The sequence below is a fragment of the Neolamprologus multifasciatus genome, chromosome 10 (genome assembly GCF_963576455.1).
Source record: "Neolamprologus multifasciatus chromosome 10, fNeoMul1.2, whole genome shotgun sequence".
Taxonomy (NCBI): domain Eukaryota; kingdom Metazoa; phylum Chordata; class Actinopteri; order Cichliformes; family Cichlidae; genus Neolamprologus; species Neolamprologus multifasciatus.
The window spans coordinates 4,692,550-4,719,560 of NC_140448.1; the positions used below are offsets into that span (position 1 = coordinate 4,692,550).

General features: G+C 41.1%; 1 protein-coding gene and 1 long non-coding RNA gene across 2 annotated transcripts in view; both read right to left on the minus strand.

Moving 5' to 3' along the window:
- Positions 1 to 27,011, minus strand: part of uvrag (UV radiation resistance associated gene) — a 114,041-nt gene that overhangs the window by 76,311 nt on the left and 10,719 nt on the right. The window contains exons 7-8 of the mRNA XM_085174871.1: positions 15,331 to 15,436; positions 9,684 to 9,810 (exon numbers count right to left, since the gene is read on the minus strand). Of these exons, the coding sequence (XP_085030997.1) occupies positions 9,684 to 9,810; positions 15,331 to 15,436 (233 nt within the window). The remainder of the gene's footprint in view (positions 1 to 9,683; positions 9,811 to 15,330; positions 15,437 to 27,011) is intronic.
- On the minus strand, positions 1,156 to 9,677 carry LOC146509411 (uncharacterized). The gene is made up of 2 exons (XR_014876468.1): positions 1,516 to 9,677; positions 1,156 to 1,483 (listed from the first exon to the last, which is right to left on the minus strand). It is a non-coding gene; the product is annotated as an uncharacterized LOC146509411 (long non-coding RNA).

Consider the following 27,011-nt stretch of genomic DNA (forward strand, 5'->3'; position numbering starts at 1 on the left):
ATAGCATCCTTTCATGCAGATAAAAAGGGATTTTGATGGGAAAATTGTTATTGGATGCGAAGCGGCCTCCCATAAAGGCTCCTCTCCTTTCACATGAATTTCCTCTTCAGGTTTGGCTGTGGTTAGCAGCCGTTTATCGCTTCTAATTCCTCAGTGGGAAGCAGTTTTGTTTAACGGTAAGAGGAGATGGACAGACGGCTGATCTGAAATCACATGTGTCTAACATTCTTGGCTTCGTCTAACTGGTTAAGCCGTGACGGCAGCTCCTTCTGAAGTTTTTCTATAACTCTAGTTCCTCTCAATGTATGCCGTCAAACAAAGAGTTCAATCTTTAATACGTTTGCAGAATTAAACACACAATCTTGCTTAGAATAATTCACATTCTGGCAAATGTAACTCATTTTCAGACAAAGAAGAATTTAAGTGAAATGCATTTTGTTTACAGTAAATATGTAGTCAAGCACATTTAAGTACTGAATTCAGTTTAGTTCAGTGTCTGCATGAAACCACCAGAACATACAGAACAGACTGTATACAATGATGGGCACAGCATTAGGGCTGCCACGATTAGTCGACTATCAAAACCGTCGACGACTAATTTAATAGTCGACGCGTCGTTTGAAGCTTTGTAAGATCACAAAAGACGCAGGAATAAGTAGTAGGATTTAAGAGTGTAATAACGGACTGAAACAGAAGATGGCAGCACTGCATGTACAAGGATGCCAGCTGCCGTTAAACCCCGAAGAAGAAGAAGCTGTCCCAGAATTCATAGCGCAGCCCAGCTCAGTTTCCAACAATGGCGGCAGCTAGTTAGTTTTAATATTACTCTTATTATTCTTTCTGGGTCACAAAATAAACGTTTAACATATTTTCAGGCGAGAATGTAGCTGTGTAAACCTCAAATATCTGCTCAGTTTATCAAGACACCACATATTTTCAAAAGCTCTCCGACGTTTTCGGAGACGTCTGTTAGCCACTAGCTCGATAGCTAGCCGGGGGCTAGGCTAACTAGAGCCGTGAGAACACCGGACTCCCGGCAAATCGTTTTCAAACCCACCGCCGTCTTTCGCTACTCAGGTTAAATATATATAAGTCACTTAGATAACTTATAAATGTTATTGTTTGGCTTTTTTCAGTATTTTATTTGTTCCTGAGTAAATCGGTTTGGCTGAGATTAAAGTTATAGTTTTTACACAGCTGAATAAACATCAAGCAGACAGCTGATTATCAGAAGTGTGAGATGCTCCAGAATTTACTCCGGTGTCCTGTTATATTTTAGATAGCAAGGAGTTTATTAAACTTCACCGAAACAATCTGCAGATTTCATTAAAATTTAATAAACTATCATCTTGTCTTTATTTTTAGTTAGCACAGACCTTAAACACTTAAAGCTGTAAGCTAATGATAGTTATATAAGAGCAGATGCTGCTGGTGCAATAAGCTGTACGTTTTATGTCCAATGGATGATGATCTGATTAGTCGACTAATCGCAAAAATAATCGGTGACTAGTCGACTATCAAAATAATTGTTTGTGGCAGCCCTACAAGCAACAGAGGGCGAACATCCTGGTTGCAAAGGTCTAGAAGAAAATGACTGTGCTGCTTATAGGTGCTATTGTGCAGTTGTCAATGTGTTAATGCTGTGTCCGTTTGCTTACAGAGAGGGTATACGACCTATGCAACCCATCTATAAAAACAGGAACACATAGGCAGACAAAGATGAAGCTGTGCATAAGTCGAATAGTGAAATGGGAAAGACAGACTTCAGTTCTTTGCCTACTTTGGTGTTTCCCCTCCTTGCAGCTGACTAAAGAACCAACAGAACAAACAACAATAACCCACAGACCGCTTGTTTGTGACACCGCCCCTTGGTGACAGTAAAGAGCTACAACATGAAGACGATGGCTCCAAAGCTGATCGTAGGGTCTGCTCAGGCCAGAGGTCACCAACCTGCGGCTCTTTAGCCCCTAAGCTGTGAGGGGCTGTTAACTGTGACATTAACAAAACACCACTGTTAAAGAGCTCGAAAGAAATCAGTTTTTTTTCCTTTAAATGTCAGCGTATTAACGAATCCTATGAAAAATGACTGCACGCTTCCAACATGCGCCACATCATCACAGCTGCATCTGGTGGGACACCTGCCTACTTTAAGCCGATTGTTGTTATCAGTGCGTTTTAAGCATTCCAACAGAAGAAGACCTGCACCTCACCAGTATATCCGGTACGAACAGAAACAACATTTCTAAATATTCTCCCATACGATTGTTTTTAAATGCACTGTTATTGCGAGTAGACAGGACAACGCTCGTGTGAAAAAAGACTGTTGCCCTCTTGCTGAAATTTGAATCTAAATAAGTCTGCAAAGCGCAGCGAGCACAAGTGAGAGTTTGGAGTAATAAAGCTTATCAAAGCACGTGCGATCAGGTGGATAACAGGATTGCTTTGATCACATATTTCCACTCATATCCACGATTGTCCAACTGACATCATGAGGGTATGAGGTGAGAGGGCATAGTGCAGACAGAGCAAAGCAGAAAATACAGGTACTTCATCAGATTAGGAAGAAAGGCAGATAGCGTAAGAGAGATCACAGGCCATCGCTCTGCTGTGAGAGATCACACGAAAACACTGTAACCCAGATTCCACGGTCTTCCACTCCTGCTTTCATGTAATGCCCACTTCTGTCCTATCTGCTCTGTCCATCCATCGTCTCGTGCTTTCATCCCACTAATCTGTTCCACAGTATGGAAAGACAACATACAGTAAAGACACAGCAGTGAATATGCATCGTTCTGTCCACTGGTCTCTCACTACACCAGCTTCCATATTAAACATGGAATAAAAACCAAAAAAAATGACTCTAAAAATAACTATTTGACACTACAGTCGAGTCCCCTCTGGTCACAGACAACCTCCTGTAAATCAGACAGAAGACTTATTGAGACTGGCCCGACCATTTGTGAGTACAGTACCATGAAAGAACTGTGTTCCTGCACTGGGTAAAGTCTGGACAATAAAGTGTAAACATGTGTCAGTGGCATTCAGGATCAGTCACCATCAGCTAATGCACAGAAGCTATGTGGCTTTATCACGTGACGGAGCGCTGTCATGGTATGCCTTACAAAAAGAGCGCTCTCGCCAAGTTCCTCTTATGAACAAATGCACGTTCCCCTCTGTGGCGCTACTAATGGGCAGCTTGTGACTTGCATGAAACCAGACGAATTATAAGACGGAGACGTGGCGCTCAGCGGTGCCTCTGCCTTCAAACCGTCAAACATGCATGCAACACATTAGTGACAATTCCTGCACAGGAAAATCTTTTTTTTTTTTTTTTTTTTCCCGCCTGTCCCATTTGGTTCTTTAGCCGTCAGAATTGTTGTCTGAAGACCAACAAGGATACCCAATGGATTTATTTTGCCAAATGGATCATCATGGCATTGCCGTATTGGTCCATTTGATCGACCTTTGTTTTTATTATTTATTTTATTTTCAGTTGTTACAGACGGGACAGACATGAGTGAGGGATAGGAAAGGGAGAAAGAAAGAGGAAGGAAAAGAAAAACAGAAGGGGAGAGGGACAGTAAGAAAGGGGGGAAGAAAAAATATCTCCGGGATCACCTGTTGAGAGAAAAAGAATAGAAAACAAGCAAAAAAACCCAAAACAAAGCAACATACTATACACAACACCATCGCATTAATCTAGCTAAGTGTAAACAGCAGTAAATACTAAATATTGAATGTTGTTGTGCAGCACGCAGGACAGACAGCGCACAATGTGCTTTGAAGTAGCAGCCAAGAAAGGTGTGATTTAAGTCTACGAACAGTGAACACCCATGTGCACACCTGTGTGGATCGGCGCGCTTGTATTCAAATGGTTTCCCCATGTAATGGTCTGCTAGAGGATGTAGAGAGCCATAGCCCCGTCCCCCAGGGCATGAAGCAGGCATGGAGGAGATCCAGGCCCCAGACATCCAGAGGCCCCAGAGTGCAAGAGCCCAAGGAGGACCACCGGAGGGGCATCCGTTGCACAGGAAAATCTGATGCAGTGAGAAATCCAGTGTGCCCGCCCAGACGTGGTTCAAAAAAAAAGTACGCAGAATTTATAGAATTTGGAAAATACACAGACTAAGACCCGTGATGGGAATAACGGCGTTACTAACAGCGTTACTTTTTTCAGTAACGAGTAATCTAACTAATTACTGTTTCTATCGTTACAACGCTGTTAATGTTACTAACAAGAAAATGTGGTGCGGTCGCATTACTATTTCTCAACAAACAGTCGGTTGAAGCTGCGTTCAGGTTACCGCAGTTTATATCAGCTTTAAGCAGCTGCTCGCTCCCGCGGACGGCGATCACTTTCTGCCTGACGATCACTTTTTGGCACAACACCTGGAGCTCAGGGGGCAAAACAATCGCACGAGTGCTGCTGTTTGACTGAGGAAGGATAAAGTAGTCTAGATGACAAAGCAACAAGGTGATATATACCAGTTTATAAACTGTGTTGATCGGCCACGTAAAACCAGAGTCATGATAAACAAGATATACGCGTTTTTCCTCAATAGTTTCGTCACGTTTGCTGTCTAAGGACAGCGCAGCGAGACCTCTCTGCTTATGAGCATGTTGGTGTAAAAATGCACCATGTCGACCAATCAAAAAATGATATGGCAACATGACATTTGGTTGTTTAGGAAGAGGGGGAAGTTTTAGGAGGGACGGCGAGAGAAAGAGAGCAGAAAAAGAGAGGGAGCGAGTTTTGAGATGTGAGAGATTTGTGACATTTAGCGTGTTTGGAGTGTGTAGTTAATGTGTTGTCTTGTGTAGTTAGTGTGTTGTGGATAGTTTTGTGTTGTGTGTCAGAACAATGAGGCGACTGCTGTCTCCAGGTAGAAACAGCAGTGATGCACCTGCTGCTGTCAGACCTGCAGGTATCAGGCTGTGATGTTTCCTTTATAGTGGACAGAAATTATGTTTTTGGAGCGGCACAAATAATTTGTGCGTCATCTTATTGAAGAACAGCTGATTGTTCTGTAAATAGTTTGAAATGGTTATTTAAAAAATCAAGGTAAAGGGTAAATGGATGCAAATAACTTTGTTTGCAAAACTTGTGCACAGGATTTTAAAATTGACAATTTATTTTTGCATTTAAAGTTACGAAATATGATTCATTAAACATGTTTGTGGTTGTTGCAGTAAAAAAGAACTTTTTCTACTCTGATTTTATGTTTTTTGTCTGATTTTAGATCAATTGTGTTAATACAGTAGTCAAAATGAAAACATGACTGTAAATTCAGACACGTGAGGTTGTGCTGATGAGACCAAACAAGACAAAGTAAATCGTTTTTAAAGGTGAAATGTGGAGGAAACATCAAAAGTGATTAAAAATGGCCGATGACACTCTGGACCCCAGAGGGTTAAACGTTTTTTTGAAAGTAACACTATAGTTAATTACTTTTAGAATCTTGTAACTCAGTTACTTTTTTTGAAGTAGTAACTAGTAACTATAATTAATTACTTTTTCAAAGTAACTTGCCCAACACTGACTAAGACATAAATGAAGGATCCATAAATAGACTTGTTTACAGTATGGATCCTCTGGTTGCACAAGAAAGGGGACACAGTGTAAAACTCTAACATGTGAGGTGAACTCTAGTGACAAGCAGCAAAACGCAGCTTCTTTGATCTTTACAGTATGGATGGTTATATATTACTTCCCACCATCAAATCGGGCCGTCTGTGGCTCCTGAAATACCGGGCGCTCGGCACCGACGGTACAGAAATACTTTGAAAGTGCAGGTCAAAGCTAGTCAGAAAGTGCAAAGTTCTCAATGAAACGATTTAAAAAGGTGCATTAATCTAATATACACTGTAAATAAGCTTGGTTTTTATACCAGCATTTAACTCACATGAAAAGCTCAGTGGAAGAATATCAATTATTAGGACAAAATATAAGAAATTTCTGACCTTGACATAGAAATGTCAGAGGGGTCAGTAAGTATAAAAAGGCAGATGGTTGGCCCGTTAAGCACAGTGTCGACTCCAGTACCTGTCAACCTTTAGCCTGACTCGAGACGGCAGCCAGCTGGTTGAAGTAAATGTGTAAAGCTGAGCTGCTGCTAAAAGAGCTCTAATGATGATCGCTTCAATATGAGACCTTTTTCACTGAGGTGACAAATACCTCCACACACCATACCTTCACAAAACCTGGAGAAAGCCAACCGCTGACATTTATTGGTCAGGAGCCCTGGCTGTGTGGCAGAGCGTGAGAATAACTACTGTTACCAAGTACAATAAACTCTGCTCACAGGCCTGATTTATGTCATCTGCTCGAGGTGGGAGGAGGGAAATTAGACAGGCGGAAATTGTGACAAGAGTGTGACCCCACAGAAACCAAAGTGATTGATTTCAGAGGGAGGACACAAAGACTTACTTTCAATTCATAACTTTAAAAAAATAAAAAAAATGGGGGGAAGTGATCATGCTGACATGTGACAGAAAAACAAACTTTTACTTTCCTCTCTGATTTCCCTGGAATTACATTAATCAGCATGCAGTAGACAGCTCGTTGTACTAACAGCATCAGCGTTACACCAAACAGGCTCTAGCAAGTCTAAAGGAAGACTCTAATAGTTTAACACTCGAGTCGTTTTATCTGGTTTCTCACGAGTTCGACACATGAGAGAAAAAAGCAACACCTTCTCTACGTTTGGGTTTTCTGCACCTGCTGTTTTGTTAGGGAGGCCCGTTCGGTGGGAACAACAGGTTGATAAGAGCTATTTGCTAATGGGCCCTGTGAACGTGTGGGAGACGACGAGACCACACGGCCAGGTACGGATGAGATTCTAAAGAGCGTGACGAAGAATGGAGCTCACCAGCCCATCTGCGGTGCCCACGGGGGACATATTTCACAGCAACATACGCACACTCGCTGTAAAACTGTCAGTAAAATTTGAAGGTAAACCTGCAACTTATAAGCGCTGGAATGTGTGAACGCTCAACAAATGAAACACTTGCTTCTGATTAAAACAACAGTGGCGTATGAACTCGCCGCGCCGTCGCACGCTCTTGTGATTTTGCTGAACAGGAACCATTTTTGGCTCAAATCTGTCCGTTTTCACAGGCTTCTCGGGGAAATTTCTAAATGAAATTTCGCCTGCGATTGATCGAATCGTGCGCGTTTCAAAAGTGAAAGACGAGATCATATGAAACAAACACACTGTGGTGCCAATCTAAATATAATCAGACAGAAAATCTGCTGCTGTACGAAGCACTGTAAACACCTGTCTCCAACAGTATCCTGTCCTGTAATTAATGCACACTTTTTCCCAATCTTGAAACAAATGAATGTCTGCTGGCTGATTAGAGGAGTTAAACAACAAGCTGGAAGCACAGCAGAGGCCAGCAGCATGTGGCTTTTGGATTTTGACTTATGAGTCTGGGAAAAGCAACAAGACTTCAGCCTGGCTGTCTTTACATATAGCATTTCAATTTGTCCTAAAAGACCAGATTTTCCCCTCTTTTTAACCAGCTAAAGGAATTTTCCTTCTATTTTTTAATAAGCACCTGTCCAGTCTGGAAAAAGGCCTCCATAGAGCTGCGAGGCAGCAGAGCCGCGAGTTCGCTTGGCTGCAGACAGAGTGGTGACAGATAAAGAGGAAGAGAATTAATGGTCATTTTTCAGACTCGTGTCACAAAGGCAACCTCTCCCTGAAGCACTCTCAGAGCTCTTTTATTAAGTGACAGCGTATGTATGAGTGCAGACTTCACGCTAATCACTTCCTCAGATCGGTGATTCAGTGATCCGTCTTTGCCAAAGAGCGAGCTGCTCTTAAAGGACGCAGAAATCAAGATACATCCTGTCAATTCATTTTGGAAAGTTGCACTGGGCTCATTACATCAGAACATGTGACTATAGATATATGGATGGATATATATATATCTCTAAGATGGAAACTTTATAGGGTTAACTGCACAAACCACAGGAAGTATCTGTGTACTGCAGATCTGCTTGTGTTAAGAAACTCCATCTTCCGACTGGACCAAGACTACGTTGTCTAATACACTAAAATGATCTGCCTGCTGCTCTGACAACATGGAAACCTTGACCGAGCGGTTAAAAAGAGCAGACTTCTCTATAGATGTCGCATTTAGAACCGACAAACGATGTGTCTCATATGTGTAAGACAAATTATTAACACCGTTTCAGGACCTGAATTTATGGAATCATGGGTGTAAAATCCATTAGTTTTGGTAACGAGCTTCACTTTCTCTTTCAACAACAACTAAAACTGTCACATTACTGAAAGAACACATTTGGAAGGATTGGTGTGATTCGTTTTATTAAAGAAATGCAAATTATTAGGGGTGGGGAAAAAATGGATACTGTGTAGTATGGTGATATTTTGTTTGCTAATAATGTGTCGATACAGGGACAGCAGAAATCGATATTTTGTTACAAAAAGGTTTTTGTGCTCTGACTTCAGAGCATGTTGATCCTTTTTCTGAGCAAGAATCCTGACATTCCTTCACTGTCCAAATGTGTTTAACTTGTTTTTGGCAGCAATAAACTAAATTTAAGTTCAGAATAGCTATAATTGTACCAGATGGTTGATTCAGTTAAGTTGGACTAGACTGTGATACAAACCGTTCAGTTTGTCAACAATCAAACTGAAATGAGAGAAAGACTGAGTGTGAGACTTTGATATTAGAGAAAATGAATATTGATAAAGTTTACCTTTATGTACAGAATCTGAATATCGCAAAATATTTTTAAAAATTGCAATAATATCGTATCGTGCGTTATGTATTGTGATAATATCGTATCGTGGGATGTATGGTGATTCCCACCTCTACAAATTATGTGCAATTTCCATAATTTTTTTTTTGATATTTTTGATACCAAAACGTATTTTTAGAAAAACACTGACATCTATATATTGGTCAACAACTTTATATTAATGCATTTGGCTAAATATAAGACTAACATTCAGGCAGCAGATTTTCTAATAGAGACGACCATCTGTCTGTTCAGCAACAGTGTTTCTAAATTCTAAGAATCTTTTCTTTTTCTTGTTATTTTGTTGTTTGTTTTCTGCATTGTGGATGTGAGTTCATATCTCTGTATGTGCCAATTGCACTACATAAGTGACAGGCTAACATCTCCCAGCTATTACACGAGTGAGCCAAAACAAACTCACTATTGTTCTAAATTAACATGCAAAGCATCCTGGTTAGACCTGTGCTTACCACAATTTACACAAAATAGTCAAACTGTCAGAACTACTTTTATATCCTGTTCTCTTTACAACTGGTAGCTGCAGCAGAGCCTTCTGTGGATTATCATGAAAAGATTTGGGGATTTCGATGGAATTGGGAGCACATGTTTTTACCATTATATTAAGTCTTCTTCCACAAGCAGGATCTGAGTGACGCAGCACCACTGGAGACAGCAAAATGAGTTGCAGAGGGAATAACCGATCATTTGAAGTTACTATTATATAAGACCGAACTGAGCCCGGGGCCTTTCATTTTTCTTATTGCTTCATGTTTTCACCCACTAGTTACTGCAAGCGCTAAACGGTGCACACAATAGCATCAAACAATATTAAAAGGTGATGTATGCACAGTGTTGTGGTGTTAACACTTTCCCCAGGTGCACATGCAGCATGTCCACCTATCCAATTTACCTTTCTTCTGCAGCAGCGCCCTCTCTTTCTGTCGCAGGTCTCTCTCCCTCCCAAGCGCCTTCCTCTGCCGCTCCAGCTCGCTGTGAAGGACCGCTATACGCAGCTGCATGCACTCGCGCTCCTTCTTCTGCTCACACAAAGCGGCAGAAAGGAAACAGAAAAAGACAGTGAAAGAAAATATTTAGCATGTGGTCACAGCAACCTTTTATAAAGACCCCAAGATTCCTACTAGCTCCCACAAAAACAAACACTGTTTGTTTAGGCCGATCCCATATCGCGCTGATTTAACGCACAACCACTGAGCCGATGCTCACTGTTAGTAACAACAGAAAGCACTGTCAACAGCTAATGATAACACAGGAAGGAAGATTTGCGTGTTCAAAACGTCTTACTGAGCCCTGGAATCATCGTTAATGTTTACTAATGAGCCCGAGTCATGGGAACGGCCGGCTCCAAGGTAAGTAGTACTGAGTTCCACGTTCAAACAGCTGGTCTGAGGCGAGCAGATGAGGCCGGACCTGCACCAGAACCACAGTGAATAAAGTCTTCCCTCCACCTCTCACATAGAGCATATAATTGACAAATCATCTACATAACACATCTGTCCTCGTATGCAGTCATTTGTTGCTTTTTAAATCGTTACAGCTGGGAAAGAAGGTGTGTTTTGTAATATGTCTCTTACCATTTATTTCATTTAAACAACGGCCCGAGCATGTTTTTGGTTTGTTCCAATTTCCTTCTGTCTCCTACCAAACCCTACTTCACAGGTCTATACACACAGAGACAAACAGGTGTTTTCACTTATTGTGGCTGCTAAGGCCTATTTCTCATGTTTGCATAGCTGCGCACAGACTGTGACTGATTGACAGCAACCTGACTCACCTGTTTTTCTGCACTTGTGAAAGTGAAAACATTCAATCTTGTTTATACAGCAACAAACCCCAACAACAGTTGCCTCAAGGAGCTTTAAATATTTGGATGTAAACCTACCCTGCAACAATACAGAGAGAACCCAACAACCAGATGACAGTCTATGAGCAAGCAACTGGTAACAGTGGGAAGGAAAAACTCCCTTTCAACAGGAAGAAGCAGCCCTCGGCTCTAGTGATGGGATTTCCGGCTCTTCTTAGAGAGCCGGCTCTTTCGGCTCCGAACCGGCTTCTTCAGGTTGTTTTGTTGCTTTAATTAATTTATTATTAACAATAATATAAAATTACGCACAAAAGGAATTACTAATGTAAAAAAAAAAAAAAAAAAGTAGTTTTATTTATACATGTTTATATATAAATATATACGGTGGCCCCTAGAGACAAAACACGTACAAACTCCAAAACACATTTCTAGCATGAACTGAACTTCCAAAACAGAGCTACTAGATCACTTAAATTACACAATTGAAAGCATGAAAGCATATGTGTATTGTTTGTGTATTTATACACAAGCATTCATATATAGTCAAATAATTTAAAAAAAAAATAAGCTTTTACGTGTTTTGGAGTTTGTACGCGCTTCGGAGTTTGTACGTGTTTTTATGTGCTTTGGAGTTTTTACTTGTTTTGGAGTTTTTACATGTTGAGTTTTTATGTGTTTTGGAGTTTATACGTGTTTTTACGTGTTTTGGAGTTTGTACGTGTTTTGGAGTTTGTACGTGTTTTTACGTGTTTTGGAATTTTTACGTGTTTTTACTTGTTTTGTTTTGTTTTGTTTTGGAGTTTGTACGTGCTTCAGGGTTTGTGTATTTATACACAAGCATTCATATATAGTCAAATAATTTAAAAAAAAAAAAGCTTTTACGTGTTTTGGAGTTTGTACGCGCTTCGGAGTTTGTACGTGTTTTTACGTGCTTTGGAGTTTTTACGTGTTTTGGAGTTTTTACGTGTTGAGTTTGTACGTGTTTTGGAGTTTGTACGTGTTTTGGAGTTTGTACGTGTTTTGGAGTTTGTACGTGTTTTGGAGTTTGTACATGTTTTGGAATTTTTACGTGTTTTTACTTGTTTTGTTTTGTTTTGTTTTGGAGTTTGTACGTGCTTCAGGGTTTGTACGTGCTTCAGAGTTTGTACGTGTTTTGGAGTTTGTACGTGCTTTGTCTCTAGGGGCCACCGTAAATATACTTTGATTTATTCACTCCACATAAAATGTAATAAATAAATCATATAATACAAAAATCAACTAGTCAACTTTTAACTATTTAAATTTTCAGCTTTTTCCTTTTACAAATTTAAAGTGAAACAACACAAAACACTGCAAACCACAACACAATTAAATATAAATTAAAATATGAAAACAAAAAGAAGATGCACATTCTCTGTCATATGGGTCTGCATGAATAAACTTTCTGAATCTTTTATCATCTGCAACTGAAAATAGTTGTGGATGATTACTATACCTTTCTAATGTGACGTTGTTGTCCCTGGCGCTCTGTCTCTCTCTTTCCCTCCTGCTCTGTTCCTGTGCTACTGAGTGTAACTACCGCCCCTCCCCCCTCTGCCCAGCGTAAAGCACAAGGCTCGCGTGCGGAGTGAAGCGGAAAAAAAGTACGAGAGAGAGAGAAAGAAAACAAAAACCACAGCTCGCGATAAGGACCCGGCTCGCATCGTTCACTTCAAAGAGCCGGCTCTAAGAGCCATTTCGTTCGCGACCGACCCATCACTACTCGGCTCGGAGCTGGGCGGCCATCTGCCGGAAGCGTTTGTGGGTGATGGGAGAAAGGCAGGATATACTGAAAATCACAAACGTCAACTAATTCTTAATTATTCGTTTAATATTTCCCACTTGGAGTCATGGAAAGTCATAGCTTTCCATGACTCCCAGTTTAACTTAATTCATCTAATACTGGGACTCCGTTCGGCCCCTGAGTGGATCCTCTGACTCAAGCAAACCATTTTCTTCTAAACAGCTATTCCTGTCAAACTAAAGGTTTGAAGCCATGTCTGTAGTCTGAAGCCTGAGCTTCTGGATGAAAATTACTAACTAACATTACTTCCTAATAAACTGAACTGATCCCAGTAACAGACTGGTAACAATATACAGCTCAACAATGACTCTGAATCACAAACATGGCTGGTTGGGTGGATGGAATCCAAGTACACTTTAATTAAAATGAGAAAAATGAAAATATATGTATATTTACTTAATTTTACACAGTTTATTTTAATACTGTGTTTTGATTTCTCGACTGTTTGCGTAACTTTCCTCTGCCATATGATATCGCTTTATTACTGCGATATTACATAGAGCCAGGACAGTTATCTGGCAGCTGAGGAAACAGCTGTCTCCAACAGCAACCTGAGCAGATTTGTAGTCATGCAGGTGTCAACACAAAGCGATTCTTAAACTGATGCAGACAGTGACATTATCTGAGTGTTGTCTCAGGAAAGAATGTGTTATGAGTGGCAGCAGTGGAAGTTAGAAATATGTACGCTCAACATTTGGAGGAAATTGCTTGTGCATGATTCGGCTGGAAGAACGTGAATGTGAAGTTGTAGCTGTGGGTTTGTTCATCAATTAAAATGTAAGAAAGGCTAAAGAGTAAGACGCCACATCAAAGTGTCAGAAATGCAAACAGGAAGACAAACCCTCAAACATAACCCGAAGCAAAAGACCACAATAAAGCCCAGCGACTCAAGATGAGTGACCGCCCCGAATTAAAACTCCTGCCAGGAGGCGCCTCGCCACCCCACATCCCTGACCACCAGCGCCATCAGAGTGCAGCTCATTAGTCGTAATCTAAGCCTCTCCGAGCGGCGTCCCTTCATCATCTTCATTTCTCTATCTGGTAAAGAGGAGTGTGAAGTGGGCTCACCCTAATCATCTAATAAGGAACAGAAATAGGGGTTCATGGATGCACTCGCACAGCAGATGAAGGGGAGCGAGCAGCGACTGACAAAACCACTCAACGAAAAATGATCCATTCAAAACAGGAAGACGGATTTAGGGGGATTCAGGAGGGCAGCACAGTTGCTGAGACAGAAAAAAAAAACTATACACATACACACTTGTAATACGGAGATGGAAGACACAAACAAGGAACTGATAATGATGTAAGATAAGGGAGGGAGGAGCTTGTTATTCATCCTGCCAGAGCGGGGACTTTGGCATCTCACACACATTCATTTAGATAAGAGATCGCAGCCTGGATCAGAGCAAAAACAGATATGATACAGATGTTTTCTTCCTGTGGGTACCGTGGAGAAAACACGGGGAAAGAGATGACTGATAGAGCCTCTATCTGTCCAATGTGTCGCACCCTGACACTTGTATGTTCACCACAACTGGCTTTGGCACGAACCACAAGCCTCCTGCACTTTCACTGAGCACCAGAATTAACAAGTGTGATGTGTGTGATGTGTGTGTGCGCGAGACAGAGAGGGAGAAAGACTGTACCTAACCAGCAGGGTCTGTCTGATGTCTACTGAACATCAAACAGCAGTGGGTCAGCTGAGTAAATAAGCAGCAGGCGTGGGGGGGGGGGGGGCGTGTTATAACTGAGCAGATTAATGGCAGAGTGTGGGTGAGAGGGTGAAAGGGGCATGTGCTCGGCTAGGTGGCCCCCACTCCATCGCCCTTTGATCCATGTTCACCATGACGCATACAGAAAGATGGTACAGAGCTCTCCAAAGTGGGAAGCCCTTAGAAGAATCACACAATGCTCCACTCACTCCAAGATGAGGGGGGGGGGGCTTTTACAGAAAGGTAGAAGATGAGGATTATGTGATTTATTGGCAGATTTGAACTCTGAAAAGGGGTTTGAGGAATGTTTCACTGAGAGGGAAATATCAGAGAAAAGTTCTTGAAAGGGATCCTTTGTGGCGAGAAGAATGGAGCCTCAATGTTTTTGTGGGAAAGCTGAGGCTATAGTAGGGGGCTGCCTTAATAAGTAGGGTGAAGGCCTAAGGAAAGGAACCGAAAAAAAATCAGGGATATCAAAAACTCATGAGGAGCAGCGAGATAGAAAGCAACAGCTGTAACAGCTGTATAAAGAGGCTCACTAAGCAGACATTCAGATCACTTAAATCTTCTACCAGCACACAGATGCACTCTTGGACTGGACACAAAAGCAGCCCAGTTGTCCACAATTGTACCGTGCGTGGTGAGTGAAAATGCGTTTTTGTGCTGCCTACCTGGGGGACAAAAATACTAAAGTATCATTGCCTCCGGGCTTGTATAACACCAGAGGAGAGGGGATGCTTTTGAAGTGAATTTTGACAGTAAACACAATGTCAGACCTGGGATCGGTGCTGCGTTTTCACAGCTGTGCGCCTGACAATTCCAAAAATGTTAAATACGCTTCTTTAGCGTATCTGAGCGTATTACAGGAGGTGGAAACATAAACAAGGCATTTTGAGGAGCTGAGCTATCAAAACAATCACAATCGATGGATTTTCAGATCTCACATTTCTTTACGTTACAATTACATTTGGAGCTTTGTGTGAGACAAGCTCTTAAATCCTTGTAAGTATCAAGCACGATTCTGATGTTTGTTATTGGTGGAGGCCGGAAACGCCGTTATCGCTGATCACATCAGTTGTGGTGTTATACATCTTGCTTCCTCTGAAAACAAACTTCACACCAACTTTCAAGCTACTGAAAACATCTAAAGCAGTTGCTGATGAGCTTGAATTTGTTGTCGAGGGGCGACCACGCTCACCCGCTCTGTGCAGGCCGCCGTCGTCCTTAGCTTCTCCTCGATCTCCTTCCCGATCTTCTGCACTGTGACTTGGGTCTGTTTGATGGCTCTCTGGGCTGTGTGAAGCCTGCCGAGGGAGAAGAACACAAAGTCGTCATCCACATCATCTTAACCACACATCAGACCACAAGAACAACTCAGCGCTGAAACTGAGTTTCCAGGAGACCATTAAATTGATGGGCTGGCTAAAAGTTGAGAGTCGGTTATGATTACACCAGCAAATCATTCTTTTTAGCTTGGATGTTTACACTGACTGTTTGTAGGGCACAATAAGAATAATGATCGTCCCCATGTGGGGAAGACTCATTGTGCAGTGTGTTTGTCATCCCTCCCCGTTTCTTTTCCTGACTTGGGTTGACCTTCATTGTTCCAGACCAATTGTTGAGTCTCTTAAACTGTAAAATCTATTGAATAGTTCTGCAATTAAATAAGGACATAAACAATATTGAGAACATTTCTAATAAAAAAAAGGAGCAGCGAGAACAGACGGGTCAAGTTCTAAAGTACCAGAAACACGACAGCAAAAGTTTAATCACTAATATTGTCTAATAATGGAAACAATACCGCCTGAGATCAAACAGCTCGGATAGACCTGAACCCAAGTGTGCCAGAGAGCAGAGAGAAACCTCAGCAGCCCCACTAATTAACTAAAACCACAAAGATGGAGGCCCGCGTCCAAATTCCATGTCGCTGTCATCACTCAAATAGGAAACAGCAACATCAGTATACAAATGACAAGCAAGCACATTATTTAGACCATCGATCACAGAAGCGTTTAGCTTCGGAGAATGTTTTCGTCAAGTCGCACAAAGATAGACAAAAAACCCCTTCAGCACAACCCCTGGGACTCAACAACTCATCAACAGACGAAAATCCCACATGGTGGGAACTGGCAGTTAGCAATCCAACTGTCGCTCTGGTGTTCAATCATCTGCTTCGTGCAAAATGTGTCAGTGGCGTTCATATGCCATAAGCTGATTGGACTATAATGGTTACAGTTCTATTTCCATGCACACAAAGTGACCCTTAATAATGAAATTACATACGGTTTGCCTCACTCTTAGAAGTCGTCCAGCATGGTTGGGTTTGATGTAGGGATCCAGTACTTGGGTCATATATTGTAACAAAGAGCTCATCAACTTACTTTATTTGATTTGTGCACCAAGAGCAGTGCATCGATTGTCAGCTCTCCTGCTAGCTGGCCTCTAAGCTGATTTCAAAAAAAGTGAGTTGATGTTACAACAATGTTACAATGTTACTAATGTTACAACAATGTTACTAATGTTACAACAATGTTACAATGTTACTAATGTTACAATGTTACTAATGTTACTAATGTTACAATGTTACTAATGTTACAATGTTACTAATGTTACAATGTTACAAATGTTACAATGTTACTAATGTTACTAATGTTACAATGTTACTAATGTTACTAATGTTACAATGTTACTAATGTTACTAATGTTACAATGTTACTAATGTTACAATGTTACAAATGTTACTAATGTTACAATGTTACTAATGTTACTAATGTTACAATGTTACAAATGTTACTAATGTTACAATGTTACTAATGTTACTAATGTTACAATGTTACTAATGTTACAATGTTACTAATGTTACTAATGTTACAAATGTTACAACAATGTTATAATGTTACAACAACCAACTCAAAAAGCTGTTTTACGGCCTGGTAGCAAGAACTGTTTTTGCCTCCTTGTGCAGCTTTTAGTGCAACTCTGTCCTAGAAAATGGACTTAGGGGCGTGGCTGCACAGAACGGTAGGTATCCCAGTATAGGCAGTTGGAACCAATCAGCATCCAGGCCTCATCCGGTACTTTGAGTCACCGAGTGTCACTGTGGGTGTGTTGCTGGTCTCTTTTATGGTGTTTTTATCGAAATAATATTATGGCTTAATGTGCGGGACAGACCATCCAAGAGGTTTGGGCTTCATTCTTGGTGAGTGAAATTTTTGTGTTTTAATAGACTGTAACTTAAGTTCTTATCAGCTGTTAGGTGTGTCTGAGTATTGCAGCTTGCTAGTATTAGCTGATAAATCAGCACTGCAACCTTTTATCCATATAAGGCAACTTCTGGCTCAAAGAAAGAAAACAAAAACAGAAAATGCTGTTCAAGTGCCTTACACATGAAATAATGACTCTAGGTCTCTTCATCTAAATGAGGAATAAAGCATAATAATTTCAGACCGGGGAGGCTTTTTTGTAATGTAAATATACTTCTTCAAGAACCACAACAACAACAAAAACGCTTATATCATGATGTAGATAGAGCTGTAAGTAGTTGTCCTGCAGGGGAACCACACACACTTATATTTTTTAAATCTGTCTGAGGTGACAGTGATAAGAGTTGTTGATAGTCTTTTGAAAGATCAGGATGAATCTGTTTTGAAAGCTTCATCTGTTTAGGTGATTGCAGTGCGTTCCCTCAGGTGAGAGCTGTTATCTCCTCTCTCCTTTTCACGCATGTCTGCTCCGTTATCTCTCCCCGAGCCTCGGTCTAAAGCACAGCAATCACTGCAGCAGAGGGGAGGCAGGGGGGTTCATACTGTACGCTCTCAGTGGGTCTCTTTAAGATCCGAGTAACTGTCCAGCAAACACCAGCTCATGTGGTCATTGTTTTCATGCCTGACAACTCTGCTGTGGACACGCAGGAAGTTATGACTGAGGCTCTGCGCTCAACCCTTCATAATGATAAACATCGGACAAACAACAACATCTGCTCCTTGGATTCTAGATACGATGAGGTGTTGCATGAAACTAGCACCTAGATTTTTTTGATAAAAAAGAAGGCACTGTTGGAAACTCTGGGTAAAGGTTTACAGAATAAATTCAATAAATGCTAAGTATTTTTTGATAACAAGAAGGAAACTGGAAGGGGGGGGCTGCCTCCGTGCAACGCAGCTTTTGTTTTCTGTTCATTTACCTTTGCTGATTATATTGAAATAAACATTTGCAGCCATGATGTAGTCCTGAATTTGCACTTTTGTAAATGAGGACTGAGAACGAATCAGTAAATACAGATGTGTCATCTGGCTTACAAACAAGAAGGCACCTGGGAACATGTTTCTCATCTGAAAGAACGTGAGAGCTGAACTTCAAGGGTGGCCTTGTGCTGCTCTGTTTCTCAGGCAGGCGACTCGAAAAGAGGACATCACTCTGCAGTGGCTGCAGTTAGCCGAATGTTTTCTATCATTTGTATGTGCAGGCGATCTTTCAGTTTCTTACAATATCAAGTAGTAGTGGAGCGATCGTGGCTCAAGAGTTGGGAGTTCGGCTTGTAATCGGAAGGTTGCCGGTTCGAGCCCCGGCTCGGACAGTCTCGGTCGTTGTGTCCTTGGGCAAGACACTTCACCCGTTACCTACTGGTGGTGGTCAGAGGGCCCGGTGGCGCCAGTGTCCGGCAGCCTCGCCTCTGTCAGTGCGCCCCAGGGCGGCTGTGGCTACAATGTAGCTGCCATCACCAGTGTGTGGATGTGTGGATGGATTGGGGACCCCTGGTCTAGTCTGTTACTGTACTGGAGCAACTGTAACCCACATAATGTCCTTAGGGATTAATAAAGTATGCTGATTCTGAAATCGGTCTTCTTTAATCTTTTAGTGCGAGTGCATCTCTTAGAAGAAAAATATAAATGAAAATTGGGTCAAAATTAAATCAGCAGGGCAGTGGTTTCACTTTTACACTCTGTGTATATTTCTGTTCATTAAAGCTTCTTTGGAGTAAAATGATATCTTTATTCGTCTGGCCTAAGTGCATTTCCCGAGTAATTAAATTCCCACGTCCTGTCATGATCCCTGGAGTCTTTAGAAAGTCTTTTGGCTCGTTGCACCGTTTGAAATATAGTAGAAATAGAATAGAAACATAGTAGAGCTGCTCTTGATTCTTTCAGGTTTCGTTCATCAGGAAACACTAAAACAAAATGACCCGAGCACAAATAGGTCTTAAAATTACAAATACAACAACATTACTTTACAACATGTCATTGTTTATTTAACAAAAACTACGCAGAAGCAGTTTGTGAAAAATGTAGTACGTCCTTACTGCTCCCGCTGGTGCTGCTAATCAAATCCACTCGGTTAATTGATAATTAAGTGTGCCTACTCCCATAAAAGCAGAGGTTTTGGCAGTTTGAGTGTGGGAGTGTATGTTAACACAATGTCTTCCCAGGAGTGGATGTGCCAACAAAGGGTCACACCGTGCAAAAAACCCAAGAGCAACACCTCAGACTCTAGAGGCTTCCTTTCCTTTGGGTACACGAGACCACAGTGGAGTCTGGCACGAGAAGGAGAAACAGATGTAAAGTGACTAAATGTATGTTGTGATTTGTTTCCTTTCCTGTGTGGTTCAATTAAATCTACGCCGAGGGCAACTCCTCAAAGTCTCCCGCAGGGGGAATCCAGTCGATTATGTGAGAGCTGTCAGTCAGCACCCTCTCAGCAGGCGTGCCAACAGGCTTCTCACAATTTACATTTTTTTAAATCACCTATTTTTTCCTCACACTTTGTCATTTTTAAAAATATTTGGGTGTTTGGCTGGGTGGCTGATAACACGTTTCTGTGGCGTGACAAACACATTTCTTTCTGCTTTACACTGACTGTAAAGGAGTACTCACTGTGTGGCCTGCCCAGACTTCCACCTGTTTATCCCATGTAAGTGTACCCAATGCATTTGTCAAACAATCCTGGATCAAAGGAAACGAGCCCACAGATTAACGACTGTGCTGTATTCATTTCTAGCAACCAGCACAGGGTGAACAGCCCCGGCCAATTAACCCATTGAAAACAACAAATGGAGGGTAAGATCCCACAACGTAGGAAAATCACAGCAAACAACTCTTCTCGCTGCTGCCTATATCTCACAGCGAAAGAATGTCAACACATTTAACTACTTGCTATTCACATCACCTCTCCATTGTCTCCGTCCACATGGACTGAAAGATAAGATTACTGCTGAGAAGTTTCTTTGGCGAGCCCGTGTATGTGCTTCTCCTGCTCCGGGGCTGCTGTTTTTGTGGGGATCTGTTGCTATAAGCCATGTTTACACGAGCTACAACAAAGATGCAGGGAAGCCAGAGAGATCTCGAGGAAAGATATGTTTAGTCTTGAAAGGGTCAAAAAGGGGTCAAGCATTTAGACAACTCTCCCCATGATGAGTCACAAGTGTAGGCTCCTTACGCTGGTCTTACTCTAAAAGTGTCAAATTATTAGTTATGCTCACTTAGGCTGGTGTAATTAGCCTTTTTCTTTTTTAAAACGTCCAAACGCTGTAAGTCAAAGCTTGCACTCTTTTGTTTAAGAAGCCAGAAAACAGAAAGAGAGACTACAGCTTAGTACTGTACATGTGGAAGGAGTAATCCTTACGTCAACAAGCTGAGATAACAAAAGCCTGCAATGCTCGGCGCACACCAGAGGGGCTGTAACGCTGCAGACGGTGAGAGAAAATCGGACGAGTAACGGGCAGCGTCAGGAACAGCAAACGAACTGGAAACATGGATCTCTGGAGGAAGCAATCTCAGGCTGAAAGATGTGTTTTGGAGGACAGGCAGCGAGGTAAATAACTGACACGCACGCAGCATATCTGAAATAACGATTGGTCGTGTTGCTCCAGAGGAATGAAACAACCATCAGCTGGCTTTCTGACCTCAGGGGCTGCCTGCAGGAAAGCATTAGCACCTCAACAGTCTCTGAAGGCACGAAGCCCCTCCCCCCCATTGAGTTCAGCAACACTGTGCACGGCTTCCGTTGACACACACCGTACGTACATGTAGTCCACGTACGAGCATACGTCAGGAAGTCAGGAGACGACATGCGGCTCTGACCACTGCAGAAGAAGAGAAGCCTCCCTTTTAGGCTTTGGGTGTTTGAGACATTATGCTAACCTGTGACAAGTTCTGCTCCAGGAACCATGTTTACTAGAGGTGGGAATCACCATACATCCCACGATACGATATTATTGCAATTTTTTTTAAATATTTTGCGATATTCAGATTCTGTACATAAAGGTAAACTTTATCAATATTCATTTTCTCTAATATCAAAGTCTCACACTCAGTCTTTCTCTCATTTCAGTTTGATTGTTGACAAACTGAACGGTTTGTATTACAGTCTAGTCCAACTTAACTGAATCAACCATCTGGTACAATTATAGCTATTCTGAACTATGCAGTTTATGAAAACTATGCAGCCCCTTCAGCAACTGAAGAATTTGAAAGTAAATTAAAACAAAATATAATTTTACATTAAATAAAAAAGTTTTAAACTTAATTAAAATAAAACATGTCTTAAATTAAAATAAGTAAACTGTCATGTTTATTGCTGCCAAAAACAAGTTAAACACATTTGGACAGTGAAGGAATGTCAGGATTCTTGCTTAGAAAAAGGATCAACATGCTCTGAAGTCAGAGCACAAAAACCTTTTTGTAACAAAGTATCCATTTCTGCTGTCCCTGTATCGATACATTATTAGCAAACAAAGTATCACCATGCTACACAGTATCCATTTTTCCCCACCCCTAATATTTACCATGTGTCACCTCATCATAAGGCCCAGCAGGGTTTACAAGTGCATGACTCTAAACTGGTTTCAGAGAGCAGAACCACGACGTGCACACTCTCACTTCACACTACTTCAGTGTGACACAAGTTTAAACTGCAAAACAATTAGAATCATGAATTGGTGATATCAAAATGAAAACCAAGCTACAAGCTGTCCTACCAAATAATTATTCCACTTACAAGCTCTGCCAGGACAGAGAAGCATACTCGGGGGGGGTCAAAGAATGTCTGAACCTTTATTAATAGTCTCTACATAAAGGGGGGGCTTTGTTGAACAGCTGTCACGTTTTTTTTCTACCCACACAGGGGCCTTGCTCTTTGTAGGATGTGGCCTGCCCTCTATCACAGCCTCACTGACAGAGACAGGAGTTTGCTGATTGATGATCTGTTTGCTCCCTCTTCATCTCACCATATGAGATGTGTTGTGTTTGCTACTCACACAAGCGAAGGGTGCTGGAGCCAGGCCGAAAAAGCACGCTATGAATCTGCTGACAAATTACCGCCATTTATCAAGATCAGCAGCTCTCTGTGAAGCCGGCCTCATCCATTTCCATTAAAACACAGCATTAACAAAGACACACTGAGCCGGGCCAGAAAGGAGAGCCGGAGAGAGCTGGGCGAGATCTCGACACTGTGGGTGTTTGCAGTGGACAAACTGCTGTTTGAAGACATTTTTATTTATATACATTTACATATATGTATTCCCCATGAGTTAGATGAGCACAGGTGAACACCACCCTTCATCTCACTTCATCATCAAACAGCTCCAGAAACATACATGCTTATATGCCATTGGGGGTGGGGGCTACAATAGTGCACCATGTCTGATGAGTCATGTTATAGTACATAATAATAATAATAATAATAAATCATGTGCATGTGAGTGCACCAAGCCAAAAAAGCTGACAGAGGTGGAAGCTGCAGACAGAGCAGTGTGAGGAAATAGAGGCGATCAACCCACAAGAGTGGGCAAGATATCGCGAGTTAAGAAATCAAGTAACTAAATTGAAAAGGCGCAAGAAGAAAGAATATTATCAACTTAAGTTCAAGGAGGCCAGTAAGGAAAGTTTTAGATAAGATAATGGGTAGAGATCTTGCTCCGGTGGGGTCTCACATCTACACGGGTGGAACGTTTATAAGTAAAGCTAAGGACAATTATGAATTACTACAGCAATAAAATAACAAATGTAAAATCTAACATGAGCAGAGGCGATCCCACCTTATCACAGCGTCTTATACAGGATGTTATCATGAATAATAAGCGATGCCAATTTAAGTTTGAGGCAGTGAATGCAGAGATGGTAGAGCGCTTATTGATATCACTTCCTGTCGATACATCCTACGGCTCTGATAACAGACAGCAAACTGCTCAAAGTTGCAGCCAAGTTTGTGTCCCTTCCTATATGTCCCATATGTAATAGATCTTTGGCGTGCAGCTTATTTCCATTGCAGTGGAAAGAATCGAAAATAATTCCCATTCCTAAAAACAAGAATGACGTTTTTAATGGTGTCAACAGCAGACCTATTAGTCTGCTCCCGTTCTAAGTAAAATTATGGAGAGGATCGTCTATGAACAAATTCAACATTACCTAACAGAAAATCAGCTACTCACTCAGCTTCAACATGCTTACAAACCTGCTTATTCCACCAGCTCGGCTCTCAGTCACATGACAGATAACTGGTATAAATATCTAGATGATGGGAATTTGGTCGGGGTGGTATTTTTGGATTTTAGTGCTGCATTTGATTTGATAAATCATGATCTTTAGATAGATAAACTACAATGTTATGGATTTTCACCAGCTGCTTTGTGCTGGATGGAAAGTTATTTGTCTGGAAGAAGGAAAAAGGTTTATTTTAATGGTTATTTTTCAGAGGGCTGTGAAATAAACTGTGCTCTACCCCAAGGCAGCTGCCTCGGTCCACTTCTCTATTCAGTCTTCACCAATGATCTGCCGTACGTCCTGGATAAATCTCCTCTTGTAATGTAGGGCTGCTCAATTAATCGAATTTTAATCTCGATTATGATCTGGGCTTTCAACGATCATTAAAAATGACTGAGCCGATTATTAGCCCCTCCCTCGTGCTTTACTCTCGCGCTGCTCCGTGTGGCAAATCGAGCGCACCTCTCTGCATTTCGAACACGCGTCACAACAATTAAGAGCAGCGGTCTCCAACCTTTTTTGCGCCACGGACCGGTTTATGCCCGACAGTATTTTCATGGACCGGCCTTTAAGGTGTCGCGGATAAATACAACAAAATAAAACTAGTACCGGTACCGAAAAAAAGAAAATTTATTCATAACACACGTGAAAAGACCCAGGAAAACCGAGTAAACGATAAAAACGATAACAAAATAACGCTGAAAACCGATAAAAACCCTGAAAACTATACATTTCACACCTGAGCCTCAACTCTCGCGGCCCGGTACCAAACGACTCGCGGACCGGTACCGGTCCGAGGTCCAGGGGTTGGGGACCGCTGATTAAGAGGACCGAGGGAAGCTCGGAAAGCTAAGCAGAAGTTATTTGGAGAGGAGAGTGACTGCTGTTGGTTGAAAAGAGGTAAAAAAAAACTTCAGTGGTGTGGAAACATTATGGGTTCATGAGTCAGACGTGGATCAAGTAGACACAGTGTGTAAACTTTGCTACAGTGTCGTAGCTGCACCACAGAGCAACACTGCAAAGTTCACTAAACATAGATGTTTGTTTTTCATTTATTTCTTATATTGCAAACATTTGCACTGTTATCAGTATTTACACACTATTTTTGACAATCTTTAAAGTCAGTATTCAACACATCGTTATTGTTAAATAAATATCGTCAAATAATCGTGATTATCATTTTTGCCATAATCGAGCAGCCCTATTGTAATGTATGCTGATGATTCCACCATGTTTGATTCAGCCAGTAGCTACTCTGAATTGACCAGCGTATCACAACTAGATTTGCTGAACGTGTTTGACTGGATAAGTAAAAACAACATGATTTTAAACGTGTTTAAATTCAAATCCATGTTAATAGGAAGTAGAGGACGCTTAGTCAACAGCCCACAGCTAAATCTTTCCATAGCTGGATCGGTATTAGAAAAGGTCACCCAGACTAAATTACTTTGCTCAATCATTTGGTCAGCAGCTAATAAGACAGATCTGAACTTCAGTTAGTCCAAAATAGGGCAGCCGGATTAGTGTTAAGGTGTTCATATTATACAAGTATTGATAAAATGCACGATAAACTTTCTTGGCTTTCTGTACAAGCTAAATTATACTATGGCTTACTTGTATTTTTAAAGAAAGCAACACTGGTAAACACACCACACTTTTTTTATGCTCAGTTGCAGCATCCAGATGAAATACATAATCATGCTACACGATTCTCAACTAACCACAATTGAGTAACTCCTCGAGTTAAGAGTAACCTTTTGAAAAACTGTTATATTTAAAGCATCTTTTCAGTGGAATAAGTTGCCTTATGCAATCAGAGAATTGACTTCTATTCATAATTTTAAAAATCACCTAAAAGCCCATTTAGGCAGTTTTTAATTTATTTGTAAATATTGTAAGAGTGTAATGTCACTTGTAATGGAAATTGTGTATTTTGTTTGAGTGTTTTTTATATTTTTTAATATTTACATGCTTATATTTTCAGAATTGTAAAACCTTATTGTGGATGTAAGAGCTGAATTATGTGGATATTTTGCATCCAATTCATTGTGTAACATTTTATTCGATGGTATTTGATGGTTTGGGCCACAGGAAGACTAGCAACCACTGTTGTAGAAGCTAATGGGGTTCCTTAAACAAATAAACAAACCTAAGTGTGGTAAACCCCACAGATCCCATGTGGTGTGGATAAAGAAGAGGATGGAGAGGAAGGCTACGATAACAGAAGAAGCCAGAGCAGAGGTCATAAAAGTTATGATTCAAACTGGGCTTTTCCTCCTTCAAGCTGCTGGAGAGGCGATGGTCTCCACTCATATAACCATAAACCATGACCACTTCTAGACTGTTAAAGTTCAGACAGCTTTGGCATAACTCCATTTACTTGACACTGCAAAGGCCTGTGACGCATTTATGGCCCCTTATTTAATTCTTAAAGGGGGAAAATCTTAGTGCAAGCCTTTATAATGCACCTAATGACAGGACCGTTATCTTATTTTGGAAACATCTAACTTGAAACTTTCCAAATATATATTTATTTAGACAAAACTGGGGGTAATTACACGATCGGTAAACAGAGGGTTTCCCCTCGGGGAAGCCCTGGTGATTCTGTAAGTGCTGTTTACGTTCTACCACATTTAAATATACATGCAGAACAACAAGCCTGTTTGTCAACAGATGCAGCCGGCCCTTATGTCTCAAGTTCCTAATGACTGTACCAGGGTTTCTCCCACCAACTAGCAACTTACTCAGCAAATTTTTGTCTCCCTCCTGTGGCGTAAAAATGCATTTTCCTTTTTACACTCCATATCCTCACCGTACCCCACTCACCACAAGACTGCCACCGACCTAATGAAAAGGTGATTAAAATCTGTAATTCAATAGTTTTATTTTGTCTGAGACCAACAGTGTTCACTCTGGGATGTATGAGTTACCACCAAGTTGCAGAGCTTCCCTCACAACGACTCTAAAATAAAACTGTTCCTCTGGCACCATCTGCTGGACAGCAAATACCCAAGTAAAACCCACAAAAGGCAAGTAAAACAACAGAAAATGTATTGAAAATATTTATGATAAAAGCAAGAAAGACCTATTTAATAAAAGTAATAATAATAATAATAATAATAATAATAATAATAATAATAATAATAATAATAATAATAATAATAATAATAATAATAATAAGAAGAAGAAGAAGAAGAAGAAGAAGAAGAAGAAGAAGAAGAAGAAGAAGAAGAAGAAGAAGAAGAAGAAGAAGAAGAAGAAGAAGAAGAAGAAGAAGAAGAAGGCTCCGCCCCTCCCTGAGCCTGGTTCTGCTGGAGGTTTCTTCCTGTTAAAAGAGGTTTTTCTATCCCACTGTCGCCAAAGTGCTGCTCATAGGGGGTCATGTGATTGTTGGGGTTTTCTC